Source organism: Myotis yumanensis, unplaced genomic scaffold, assembly GCF_028538775.1.
Source record: "Myotis yumanensis isolate MYYU_CA2020_CCGP unplaced genomic scaffold, mMyoYum1.0.hap1 SCAF_23, whole genome shotgun sequence".
Classification (NCBI taxonomy): Eukaryota; Metazoa; Chordata; class Mammalia; order Chiroptera; family Vespertilionidae; genus Myotis; species Myotis yumanensis.
The window spans coordinates 3,220,960-3,234,205 of record NW_027223774.1 but is presented as its reverse complement, the minus strand read 5'-3'; the positions used below and the strand labels follow the sequence as shown (position 1 = coordinate 3,234,205).

Below are 13,246 nucleotides of genomic sequence, written 5' to 3'. Positions count from 1 at the left end.
ACCCGGGCATGTGCCCTTGACCAGAATCAAACCCGGGACCCTTCAGTCCACAGGCCGGCGCTCTGTCCACTGAGCCTGACCAGCCAGGGCAGGAGCCTTTCCTTTTATTGATTTCAGAGAGGAAGGGAGAGGGAGAGAGAAATAGAAACATCAATGATGACAATCATCCATCGGCTGCCTCCTGCACGCCCCACGCTGGGGATGGAGCCTGCACCAGGAATCGAACCAGATGACCCCCTGGCTCCTGGGTCGATTGCTCAACCACGGAGCCACGCCGGCAGGGCTCTAATGGTTCGTGTTTTAAAATGTATGTGTATCCTGTTTCTTGGATAAATTTTTACCAAGGGTTAAAAAAAAAGAAAGAAAGAAAGAAACCTAGAATGTGAATGGCAAGATCTAAAAAAAAAAAAAAACAGGAAGAAATACATGAGCCCATGGGACTTCCCCCACATGCCCGGAGGAAGTAGTGAAAGCTATGACTCAGCTAGATTCTTATCATTATTTATTAAAGAGCAAGTCTATGAGTCCACAGGGCAGGGGAAGGTCGTGACCCCGGTCATCCTGGGCCTTCAGCAGCAGCAGCTGGTGCGTTGCTCACCTGTCCGCGGGGGCGTCACTCGGGGATAATGGGCCAGGTGTGTGTCAGCCTGGTCTCGGGGTACAGCCCACCCCCACACACACACTACTACCCCTCCTTCCCCCACACCCGGCCAGGCTCTGGCACACGAAGACCCTCTGGAACCTCTCCCTGGCAAGACATGCTCAGCAGGCCATCCTGTGAGGTAGTCCTGGGATTCTGCACACTTTCCAGTTGGGGAAACTGAGGCTCAGAGAGGAGAGCCATGGGTGAGCCATGAACTCGATCGTGTCTGGCAGACACCTGGCCCCCCACCGTGGCCCACGTCGGAGGGCGCTGGCTCCTTCCCCACCAGTTCCCAGGGGAAGCAGCTGATGGCCTGGCTCACCTGTGGCAGCCCCAGAAGCCAGGAGAGGGAGGGAGTGTGGAAAGGCCGATGCTGCCACCTAGAGGGCGGTGTGAGCATGGCAGCCAGCATTCTTTGGTCAATGCTGCCATCTAGCGGCGGCTGCGGGCGTGGCAGGCAGGCAGGGTCCTTCCTTTGAAGGCTTGGCCGATGCTGCCACCTAGAGGGTGGCGTGGGCATGGCAGCCAGCCTTGATCTTCTTGCGGCTCCATCCTGATGGTTTCCACACCTGCTCCCAGGTGCTTTGGGGGAAGGGCTGGCCCCACGCAGGGGACCCCCTAGGATCCCTTCAAGCCCACCAGACGGGCGCTTTCAGCCCAGAGCCGCCGGGCCACCTCGTCATCCTCAGCCTCGGGGGCCGGGGCCTTCTCTCTGAGTCCATCGAAGTACTTCCCCGAAACGCCCTCCAGTTCCTCGGCCACGGCCAGGTAGGTGCTGGTCTGGGCCGCCAGCTGGGGGCTCTTGACCAGCAGCCAGAAGATGGGCCCTGCAACCAGCCCACAGAGCGTTCAGTCCACAGGCATTCAGAGAGGAGGATGCAAAAGGCCCTGCTCCCCCCCAAGACTCAGGGGCCCAGGCAGGCCGGACATTGGCCGGAAGTCCCTCCGGGCTTTTGCTCCTGCGGTTCCCGCCACCAGGAATCCCCTTCCCTAGCACCTCCCTCCAGAAGCTGCCTCCCCCGGGAAGCCCTCCTGGCTTTTCCCAGGCAAATGGAGGCTCTCCCTCCTTTCCATCAGCCACAAATCCCCACCATACCCCATCCTGCTTTAAAATCACTTTTTGTTGCCGAAACCGGTTTGGCTCAGTGGATAGAGCGTCGGCCTTCAGACTGAAAGGTCCCAGGTTCGATTCTGGTCAAGGGCATGTACCTGGGTTGCGGGCACATCCCCAGTGGGGAGTGTGCAGGAGGCAGCTGATCGATGTTTCTCTCTCATCGATGTTTCTGACTCTCTATCTCTCTCCCTTCCTCTCTGTAAAAAATCAATAAAATATATTTTTTAAAAAAATAAATAAATAAAATCACTTTTTGTTGTTGTTAATCCTCACCTGAGGATATTTTTCTATTGATTTTGGGGGAGAGTGGAAGAGAGAGGGAAAGACAGAGAGAAACATGGATGGGAGAGAAACACATCAATTGGTTGCCTCCTGCACGAGTCCCGACCAGGGCCCCGGCCCGGGAGATGCCTGCAACCAAGGTATGTGCCCTTGACCCGAATCGAACCTGGGACCCTTCAGTCCGCAGGCCAACGCTCTATCCACTGAGCCAAACTGGTTAGGGCTCCTGGGGCTATTCTAAGGCTCCACACAGAAAAGTGACTTGTTCTGCCCTGGCTGGTGTCGCTCAGTGGATAGAGCGTCGGCCTGCAGACCAAAGGGTCCCAGGTTCAATTCCAATCAAGGACACGTGCCTGGGTTTCGGGCTCGAGCGCCACTGGGGGGCATGCGGGAGGCAGCCGATCAATGATTCTCTCTCATCATGGATGTTTCTCTCTCTCTCCCTTTCCCTTCCTCTCTGAAATCAATAAAAATATATTTTTTAAAAAGAAAAAGGTGAGGGAGAATTTGATCTCTGCTTGAGCTGGGACGTCATCTCCATCTCCCGTCAGACCTGGGCACACCTGGCTGTGGACTCTGCAGCTACACCCTAGGCTTTCCCGGGCCGAGGGCGGGCCGAGGGCGGATCGTGGGACTTCCTTTTTTTTTTTTTTTTTTTCCAGCATCAAAAATTCTTTATTTCATTTGGCAATAATCTTTCCTCTTCCTTCATGTACCTTTTTAATCCTTCTAAATCTTTTGATCGTGGGACTTCTGAGCCACTTTCTCCTAATAAATCTTTCTAAATATCTATAGATGTCCCATTGGTCTTAATGCCCTGCAGGAGGCTCCTGGGCCCCAGGCTGGGAGGGCAGGGGTTCTGCGAGGGGTCCCCAGGCCAGGGGGGCTGCTTACCGAGCGTGAAGCTGGAGAAGGCCGAGCTGTGCATGCCCGTGTGCCTGCCCAGCTCTGTCCTGGCCACGCCGGGGTGCAGCGCGTTCACCGTCACACCTGTGCCTGGGGAGAGAAGGGAAGGATGGGGCGGGGGAGGGAGTGGACAGACGGATGTCAGATTCGCTCCTTACCAGGAAGCCTGACGCTGTCCACCCTGAGCTCCAGGGCTCCCCCGTTTCCTGCCCTTGAACCCGCATCCCCTTGTTGCTATGAAACCTCCCCGCCAGGTGGTTTCATCGTGCGAGGCGGCTCCATCACGTGGCTGCCCAGAGCATGGCCTCTCCACCGAGTGTGTAGAAACCACATGGAGCCTCGGGAAACCCAGACCGCTGGCCCCACCCCCAGAGGCCTGAAGCAGTGGGTCAGGGGGGTCCGACAGGCTCCCAGGTGAGTGGACACGGCTGGCCCACACGCCTCTATGAGAAGCAAGGGCAGAGGGCGGGCTTTGCCACACCCGCACTATGGAGGCTGAGGTCCAGTCATTCTTTAACCCGTGCCCTGGAGGTGTCCCCGGCTTCTGTCCACTAGATGCGAGGAGCAACACCCACCCCTGAAGTGACAGCCAAAAGTATCCAATTATTGCCAAATGTCCACTGGCCTGGAGCACCAGAGGCTTAGAGGCCAGTCCTGGATGACCAGGGAAGACGGTGTGATTGATTAGTGATGTCTGCTTCAGGCACCATGGGGGGAGCCTGGTGGTGTGTGATTGATTAGTGATGTCTGCTTCAGGCACCAGGAGGGAGCCTGGTGGGGTGTGATTGATTAGTGATGTCTGCTTCAGATACTGGTAGGAAGCCTGGTGGTGTGTGATTGATTAGTGATGTCTGCTTCAGGCACTGGAGGGGAGCCTGGTGGGGTGTGATTGATTAGTGATGTCTGCTTCAGGCACCAGGGGGGAGCCTGGTGGTGTGTGATTGATTAGTGATATCTGCTTCAGGCACCAGGGAGGATCCTGGTGGTGTGTGATTAATTAGTGATGTCTGCTTCAGGCACCAGGGGGGAGCCTGGTGGGGTGTGATTGATTAGTGATGTCTGCTTCAGGCACCAGGGGGGAGCCTGGTGGGGTGTGATTGATTAGTGATGTCTGCTTCAGGCACCAGGGGGGAGCCTGGTGGTGTGTGATTGATTAGTGATGTCTGCTTCAGGCACCAGGGGGGAGCCTGGTGGTGTGTGATTAATTAGTTAATTCTGCTTCAGTTACCAGGGGGGAGCCTGGTGGTGTGTGATTGATTAGTGATGTCTGCTTCAGGCACTGGAGGGGAGCCTGGTGGTGTGTGATTGATTAGTGATGTCTGCTTCAGGCACCAGGGGGGAAGCCTGGTCATGTGTGCCATGCATTTGCCTCCTGTGTCCTAGAGCCCCTGCTTGACCTCCCATCAGGCCCGGGTCACAGCAGGACGGCTCCAGGCTCAGAGCTCCAGGAAGAGGCAGGTCACCCGCGCACCTTGCAGCCTCCGGCTCAGCTCCTTGGTGAAGAGGACGATGGCCAGCTTACTCTGGCAGTAGGCCGCCTTGGTGTTATACTTCCTCTTCTCCCAGTTCAGGTCCTCAAAGTCTATGTGCCCAGCCACGTGGGCCAAGGACGAGAGGTTGATGATCCGCGAAGGGGCCGAGGCCTTCAGCTTGTCCAGCAGTAAGTTCGTCAGGAGGAAGTGACCTGGATGAACGACGACAAAAAGAGAAAACTGTCCGTAAAGTCTGACCGCGTGCCTAGGAGTGGGCTGGGCACACACCTTATCTCACCCTCCCAATAGCGAGCGGTTCCCAACCAGAAGCAGCATGGCCCCCAGGGGGCATTTGGCAACATCTGGAGACAATTTTGTTTGTCCCAACTGTGGAGAGTAGGGACACCACTGCCATCTAGTGGGTGGAGGCCAGGGATGCTGCTCGACATCCCACAATGCACAGCAAAGTCCCTGCAACAAGGAACTATCCAGCCCCAAATGTCCAGCCCTCTGAGGTCAGCTGGGGAGGAGACTGCCTTCTGCCTCCCAAAATTTTTTCTCCACTTCTTCTTCACTAATGGAACTTTTGGCTGGGCCCAAGACCGGCAGGTAAAAGACTACATTTCCCAGGCTCCTTTGCAACTAGATTGGTCATGTGACCGAGTACCAGCCAATAGAGTGCAAATGATTGTGTGTGTGTGTGTGTGTGTGTGTGTGTGTGTGTGTGTGTAAGGGTTGAGTTTGTCTCCCTACTCCCCCACCCCGCAAAGAAATATGTTGAAGTCCTACCCTCCAGAACCACAGAATGTGACCCTATTTGGAGATGGGGTCTTTGCAGAGATAATTATGTTAAAATAAGGTCATTAGGGTGGGCCCTGATCCAATATGTCCTGTTGCCCCCTGGCCCATCCTAACAGAACCCCAGGTACAGGCAGGGTGACAACGGAAAGACTGACGGAGTGACTGATGGACAGACAGACTGAAGGCGGACAAAGGGATAAAAGGTCGAGGGACTGATGGTGGGTCCCAAAGACTTTACGAGCGCGCAGTGAGGCATCGGCAACTCCCTGGTCTGCAGAGTGACCCCAGGAGTGGCCACCTGGCCGACATGGAAAGTGGACACCCCCCCGCCTTAGCCGGTTTGGCTCAGTGGATAGAGCGTCGGCCTGCGGACTGAAAGGTCCCGCGTTCGATTCCGGTCAAGGGCACATGCCCAGGTTGTGGGCTCGATCCCCAGTGGGGGGTATGCAGGAGGCAGCCGATCAATGATTCTCTCTCATCATGGATGTTTCTCTCTCTCTCCCTCCCTCCCTCCCCTCCTTCTCTGAAATCAATAAAAATATATTTTTTAAAAAAAAGAAAGTGGACACCCCCTCCCAGAGCCCGTGCCTGACCCACCAGGCTCACGTCCCAGGCGTGCACAGCGCGGCCTCACCCAGGTGGTTCACGCCGAGCTGCATCTCGAAGCCGTCCTCCGTGGTCCAGTGTGGGCAGCGCATGACGGCAGCGTTGTTGATCAGCACGTGCACTTTCTCCTCCTCTGGAAGACAGGGGCCAGGGCCAGCGCGTCAGCTCCGCGCCTGCGCTGGGCTGCACGCACAGTGTCCCCCGACATTCGTGACCACCTGAACCCTGGGCATGTGACCTTCCTGTTGGAACGGAGTCTTTGCGGAAGCAACCGAGTAAAGATGAGGTCACAGGGTCCTCATCCAACATGACTGGCGTCCTCACAAGAAGGCAAGTCTGACCCCGGCTGGTGTGACTCAGATGGTTGGGTGTTGCCCCATTTACCAGCAGATCCTGTGTGCCACAAGGTCACCAGTTCAATTCCCAGTCAGGGCAGGTGTCCGGATTTGGGGCTCGATTTCTGGCAGGGAGCATGCAGAAGGCAGCTGATGGGTGTTTCTCTTTCTCTCTTCCTCTCCCTCCCCCTCGCCCTAGAAATCAGTAAAAATCCTATATAATAAAAGCCTAACGTGCTAAGTGTCCGGTCAACTGGTCGGCCATTCAACCAATCAAAGCGTAATATGCTAATGATATGCTAAAGTCGCTCAACCGCTCGCTATGACGTGCATTGACCACCAGGGGGCAGACAGTCGACCAATTGCTATGATGTGCACTGACCACCAGGGAGCAGATGTTCCAACTGGTAGGTTAGCTTGCTGCTGGGGTCCAGCCAATAGGGACTGAGCAAGACAGGCCAGACCACCCTGGAGCCCTCCCGCGGTCCCTACCCGGCCCCGATAGTGCACCGGTGGGGCCCCTCGGCCTGGCCTGTGCCCTCTTGCAATCCAGGTTCCCTCAGGGACGTCAGAGAGCTGGTTTCGGCCTGATCTTGCAGGCCAGGCTGAGGGACCCCACCGGTGCACAAATTCGTGCACCAGGCCTCTAGCATTTAAAAGAAAGAAAAGTAGCGAAGTTTTCACAATGAAACTTCACCAGGCAGCAGGGGAAAAGTCAACAGGGAGTCCCTTGAGGTGGGTGTGGAATCAATGGTGTTTCGTTCTCCTTCACTATTCCGGATTTTATTGATTTTTCCATAAGGAGCATGTATTTCTTTGCATCAGGGAAAACAGTCCATCCGTGTTTATTTGTTCACCTCTTCTCAGCCCCCGCTCCTCTGTCTCCGGGCTAGCTTCCCTGCTGTCGTTTCACACACAGCTGGTGGAGAGGAAGAGGCTGCCTCCGAGATGTGCAGACACCGCCACCCGCGTGACAAATGACACGGACACGAGGTTGGATGTTCACAGCAGCCGCGGGAAGGCTGGCAGCCAAACGGCCAACCCGTCAGACCACAGGAGGGAACACAATACCATGTACTAGTAGCCACAAGAAAGGAATAAAGAAATACAATGTAGCCCTGTTAGGATGTGGCTCAGTGGATAGAGTGTCGGCCTGCGGACTGAAGGGTCCCGGGTTGATTCCAGTCGGGTACATGCCTGAGTTGTGGGCTCGATCCCCAGTCGGGGGCGTGCAGGAGGCAGCCAATCAATGATTCTCTCTCATCATTGATGTTTCTATCTCTCTCTCCCTCTCCCTTCCTCTCTGAAGTCAATAAAAATACATATATATAAAAAAAAATAGCCAAAACCGGTTTGGCTCAGTGGATAGAGCGTCAGCCTGTGGACTGAAGGGTCCCGGGTTCGATTCCGGTCAAGGGCATGTACCTGGGTTGTGGGCATATCCCCCATGGGAGATGTGCAGGAGGCAGCTGGTCGATGTTTCTCTCCCATCGATGTTTCTAACTATCTATCTCTCTCCCTTCCTCTCTGTAAAAAATCAATAAAATATATTTAAAAAAAAAAAAAAAAAAAAAAAAAAAATATTGCAGAAACCGGTTTGGCTCAGTGGATAGAGCGTCAGCCTGCGGACTGAAGGGTCCCGGGTTCGATTCCGGGCATGTACCTGGGTTGCGGGCACATCCCCAGTAGGAGGTGTGCAGGAGGCAGCTGATCGATGTTTCTCTCCCATCGATGTTTCTAACTCTCTATCTCTCTCCCTTCCTCTCTGTAAAAAATCAATAAAATATATTTGTTAAAAAAAAGCTGTATGCTAGTTGTTTAAAAAAAAATTTATAAATACATTTATTTTATAAATACATATATTCATTAAAAAAGAGAGAGAGATATAATATAGCCACAAGAAAAAAGAATAAAGAGAGACAATGTAGCCGCAAGAAAATCCATAAAGAGAGACGATGTAGCCACAAGAAAAAAGTGAAGAAACGCCATGTAGCCACAAGAATGAGGAAGCTGAGAGAACCGGGCGGGGGGGGGGGGGGGGGGACGGACGCTGGGGCACCACCAGGCGTAGGACAGGCTCCAATTTGTACTAAAAGGCGGTGATACACCTTCCTGTTTGGTAGCTGCATGAACTCTCCGCAGACGGATGTGTGAGCACTGCACACACGTGAGGAAGGCGGGGCTGGGAGCGAGGGGCGGGCGTGGCAGGGAGACATCTGACTGCCACCCCTTTTGTACTTTCCGAACATTGAATACCGTCAACCTTATTCCTGTTCAAAAAAATCCAGCCTGATCCTTGGATTTGCAAAAAAAAAAAATCCAGCCTGGCTGGTGTGGCTCAGTGGTTGAGCGTCGACCTATGAACCAGGAGGTCAAGGTTCGATTCCCGGTCAAGGACAGAGGCCCGGGTTGCCGGGGTCAATCCCCAGTGTGGGGCGTGCAGGAGGCAGCTGACCCATGATTCCCACTCATCGTTGATGTTTCTATCTCTCGATCCCTCTCCCTTCCTCTCTGTAAAAAAATCAATAAAATATATTTTAAAAAATAAAAAATAAAAAGGACCAGGCCCTGGCCGGTTTGGCTCAGTGGATATAGCATCTGCCTGCAGACTGAAAGGTCCTGGGTTCGATTCTGATCAAGAGCACATGCCCGGGTTGCGGGCTCGATCCCCAGTAGGGGGTGTGCAGGAGGCAGCAGATCCATAATTCCCTCTCATCCTTGATGTTTCTTCTATTATCTCTCTCTCCTTCTCCCTTCCTCTCTGAAATCAATAAAATATATACATATATATTCATATTTATATATATATATATTTATTTATATATATATATATATATATATATATATATTTTTTTTTTAAGGACAAGGGCCAGACAGTACAGATTACTGGCTTTGTGAGCTTAAGGTCCAGGCCTGGTTTAATTCCTGGGTCCTCAGAGCCTGGCCACCCGAGGTCTCGCCCCCGTGGCCAGCGCCCTCCCGCCTACCTTCGATAATCTTCTTTGCAAACGCTCGGACGGACTTCAGCGAGGCCAAGTCCAGGTGCCGGGCGTTGACGCGGTGGTTCAGGGTCTCCCCACGGATGGCCTTTGCCGCCGCCTCGCACTTCTCCATGTCGCGACAGGCCAGGATGATGTTGCCTCCTGGAAGCCCGAGATGGAAAAAAATAATTAAAAAAAAAAAAATCACCCCTAGGTATGTGTATACCCAACACAAATGAAAGCACGCACCCGCACCAAAATGTGGACGCACGCGCTCACAGCAGCACTGTTCACAATAGCCCAAAGGAATGCGTGAACAAACATGGTCTGCCTGCATCGTGGAGTACTACTCAGCCATGAAAAAGGAAGGAGGCCCTGACCCGAACACAGAACATGATGCTGAGTGAAAAGCCACACGGCCAAGGGCATGTAGTGAATGACTCTACTTCTAGGAAATGTCCAGAACAGGTAAATCCATGGAAGAGAGATTCGTGTCTCCCAGGGAGGGGTGGGGAATGGAGGGGGGGCCAAGGAAAGCGACGTTTCATTTGGGGGTGTTGAAAGTGTTCTCATTGGGAGTGGTGACGGTTGCACGACTCTGAACAGACTAAAAATCCACCATTCAACAAAACCCAGAGAAGGGCCCGGCCCGCGTGGCTCAGTGGTTGGGCATCGACCTAGGACCCAGGAGGTCACAGTTTGATTCCCAGTCAAGGGCACATGCCCGGGTTGTGGGCTCGATCCCCAGTGTGGGGTGTGCAGGAGGCAGCCGATCCATGATTCTTTCTCATCAGTGACGTTTCTATCTCTCTCTCCCTCTCCCTTCCTCTCTGAAATCAATAAAAATATTATATTAAAATATCTATAATAATGCCCTAACCGGTTTGGCTCAGTGCATAGAGCATCGGCCTGCGGACTCAAGGGTCCCAGGTTCGATTCCGGTCAAGGGCATGTACTTTGGTTGCGGGCACATCCCCAGTGGGGGGTGTGCAGGAGGCAGCTGATCGATGTTTCTCTCTCATCAATGTTTCTAACTCTCTGTCCCTCTCCCTTCCTCTCTGTAAAAAACCAATAAAATATATTTTAAAAAATAAAATAAAATATCTATAATAATGAAAGCGTAATATGCTAATTAGACCAGACAGCCGAATGACCTTCTGGACATCATTCCGGGCGTCCTTCTGGACAAAGCCACGGCAGCGAGGGCTGAGACAGAGGAGGTTAGGGGCCATCAGGCAGACAAGCAGAGTAGTTAGGGGCATCAGGCAGGCAGGCAGAGTAGTTAGGGGCATCAGGCAGGCAGGCAGAGTGGTTAGGGGCCATCAGGCAGGGAGGCAAGTGGTTAGGGGCATCAGGCAGGCAGGCGAGCAGTTAGAGGCATCAGGCAGGCAGGCGAGCAGTTAGGGGCATTAGGCAGGCAGGCGAGCAGTTAGGGGCATCAGGCAGGCAGGTGAGTGGTTAGGGGTGATCAGGCAGGCAGGTGAGTGGTTAGGGGTGATCAGGCAGGCAGACAGGTGAGTGGTTAGGAGCCAGCAGTCCCGGATTGTGAGAGGGATGTCTGACTGCCAGTGGGATTGGGCCTAAACCAGCCATCAGACATCCCCCGAGGGATACCAGATTGCGAGAGGGTGCAGGCTGGGCTGAAGACCCCCACACCCCCGCCTGTACACGAATATCGTGCACCAGCCCTCTAGTATATATATATCTGATTGACTGCATGTCCTGTGCTGTACGTTACATCCCCGGGACCATCCTGTGACTACAAATTTGTGCTTCTTAGTCCCTTCCTTGTCCCCCAGCCCCCAACGTGCTGCCCTGTCACAGGGGACTCACCTCTCCTGGCCAGCTCCAAGGCAGTCTCCCTCCCGATGCCCGTGTTGGCGCCCGTCACGATGACAGTCTTGCCCTGAAGGGTGGCCTTGCTGGGACAGGCCCCGCCCGCGACGTAGTCCCTGGAGGCAAGAAAGAGCCCCTCAGTTCCACCTGCCTGACCACTCCCCACCGGTGACCCCGACCACTTGGGTCTCATGCAAGGGACCCCTCGGAGCTTGTGTTCCCCCCCAACGGAAAGACGGAAGGACACTGCCTGGCTCCACGAAGCCGTTGCCAGGTTACAGGTGATGAGTTCCTATTCCACTTACGTATGCATCATGGTTCGCTCCTTGTATGTGTCCTAAAAGGGGATCGAACCCGGAACCTGGATGTATTGGGAGGAGGCTCTAGCCAACGGGGCTACCCGGCCAGGGAAATGTCGTTATTGCATAAAGACCCGCTGTATTCGTTTCCTACGGCTGCTGTAACAAGTGGTTAAAACCAGGCAAATGGCCCTAGCTGGTGTGGCTCAGTGGATAGAGCATGGGCCTGCAGACTGAAGGGTCCTGGGTTTGATTCTGGTCAAGAGCACATGCCTGGGTTTCGGGCTTGGTCAGACATGCAGGAGGCAGTCAATCAATGATTCTCTCTCATATCATTGATGTTTCTATCTCTTTTTCCCCCTCTCCCTTCCTCTCTAAAATCAATAAAAATATATTTTAAAATATATATATTTTTAAAAAGAATAGATTCAGAGACAAATGGCCGGGTGGGGGCGGGGGGGGGGGGGCGGCTTAGAGAGCAACCAAAGGACTTGTATGCATGCATATGAGCATAACCGATGGGTTTGTTTTATATTTCAAGGACCTACATGTATACACATCCCATGCAACACGAGCTTTTTTCGTGTGTCGAGTTGCACAATTCTCTGTTCCCCTCATTTCGGATTAGACGCAGTGGTTCTCAACCTTCTGGCCCTTTAAATACAGTTCCTCATGTTGTGACCCAACCATAAAATTATTTTCGTTGCTACTTCATCACTGTCATGTTGCTACTGTTATGAATCATCATGTAGATATCTGATATGCAGGATGGTCTTAGGCGACCCCTGTGAAAGGGTCGTTCGACCCCCAAAGGGATCGCGACCCACATGTTGAGAACCGCTGGATTAGAGAGTTTAGGGGACACACATTTTTCCTTGCACCTCGGCCCAGCCGGTGACATACGGACGGGACTGCCCGATACATACCTGCTGAATGAATGAATGAATGAATGAATGGATTCACCCGTTAAAAGCCCGGAAGCAACTAGACCACAATATTTACCAGGGCCCGGACCCGCCCCTTCCTCTGGGTGACCTTGGCGGTGACCTGCCATCTCGGGGCTCCGGTGCGTCCCCCCACGTCCTCCGGGGGGCGCTGCAGGTGGGGTGTCTGCGGGGCCAGGAGTCCGCCCGGCCTCCCCTCCCTGGGCTGCAGCCGGAGCCGCACGCACTCACCGGAGCAGCACCGCGCCGCCCACCGCCGTGCCCAGCATGGACACCGGCAGCAGGTAGCGGTTCATGCCGGGCTGGCGCGGGGCGCCGCGCGGGGACGCCCGCGGATCCGCCGCCGGATCGCTCCCAGGAGCGCGCTACCCGGGATCCACGTGGGGAAGGACGGGCGGTGGGACTGGAACCGGAGACTTCCGGAAGGGGGCGTGGCGTGGACGGCCGGGGGCGGGGCTTCCAGGGCGGGGCCTATGGGTGGGCCGCGAGCGCTACGACTGCTGGGAAATGTAGTTTCCTTGCTGTGGGCGTGGCCTGGGCTGCGGGCGAGGTTGGAGGGGCGGGGCCTGCGCGGAGTTGGAAGGACGTCACACTCGTTCTGCTGCAAAGAGCAGCTCGGTTCTGGGGGGAAACCAGGACTCCAATCCCGCAGCTGCCGCTTCAGGACCGTTCTTCGGGGCGTCTTTCAAACATAGCAGCCTGTTGCCTCCTCGAAAACTGTGTTCAGCCCTAGCTGGTGTGGCTCAGTGGATACAGCGTCGGCCTGCGGACTGAAGGGTCCCGGGTTCGATTCCAGTTAAGGGCACATGCCCTGGATGCGGCCTCAATCCCCAGTGGGGGGCGTGCAGGAGGCAGCCAATCAGTGATTCTCTCTTATCATTGATGTTTCTATCCCTTCCTCTCTGAAATCAATAAAAATATTTTTTTTAAATAATTAATTAAAAATAAATAAAAATGTGTTCAGACCTTCCTCACAGACTCTATGGCTGAATTTTAGGATTCTGATGCTCAGAAACCAAGACCAGTA

The 13,246-nt window shown here is 54.1% G+C and overlaps 1 protein-coding gene across 1 annotated transcript; it reads right to left on the bottom strand.

The window, feature by feature from the left end:
* Positions 1-485: 485 nt before the first annotated feature.
* On the bottom strand, positions 486-12,599 carry RDH13 (retinol dehydrogenase 13). The gene is made up of 7 exons (XM_070402193.1): positions 12,451-12,599; positions 10,974-11,092; positions 9,147-9,302; positions 5,853-5,957; positions 4,417-4,629; positions 2,934-3,035; positions 486-1,470 (listed from the first exon to the last, which is right to left on the bottom strand). Exons 1-7 carry the CDS (start codon positions 12,513-12,515, stop codon positions 1,262-1,264), a joined length of 969 nt encoding a protein of 322 aa, XP_070258294.1. The 5' UTR covers positions 12,516-12,599; the 3' UTR covers positions 486-1,261.
* Positions 12,600-13,246: the final 647 nt, after the last annotated feature.

Coding starts and splice junctions, on each gene's coding strand:
- RDH13 (XM_070402193.1), bottom strand. CDS start 12,515: ATGAACCGCTACCTGCTGCCGGTGTCCATGCTGGGCACGGCGGTGGGC. Junction 11,093..12,450: donor GGCGGCGCGGTGCTGCTCCG/GTGAGTGCGTGC, acceptor TCTTGCCTCCAG/GGACTACGTCGCGGGCGGGG. Junction 4,630..5,852: donor GCTCGGCGTGAACCACCTGG/GTGAGGCCGCGC, acceptor TCGTTCATCCAG/GTCACTTCCTCCTGACGAAC.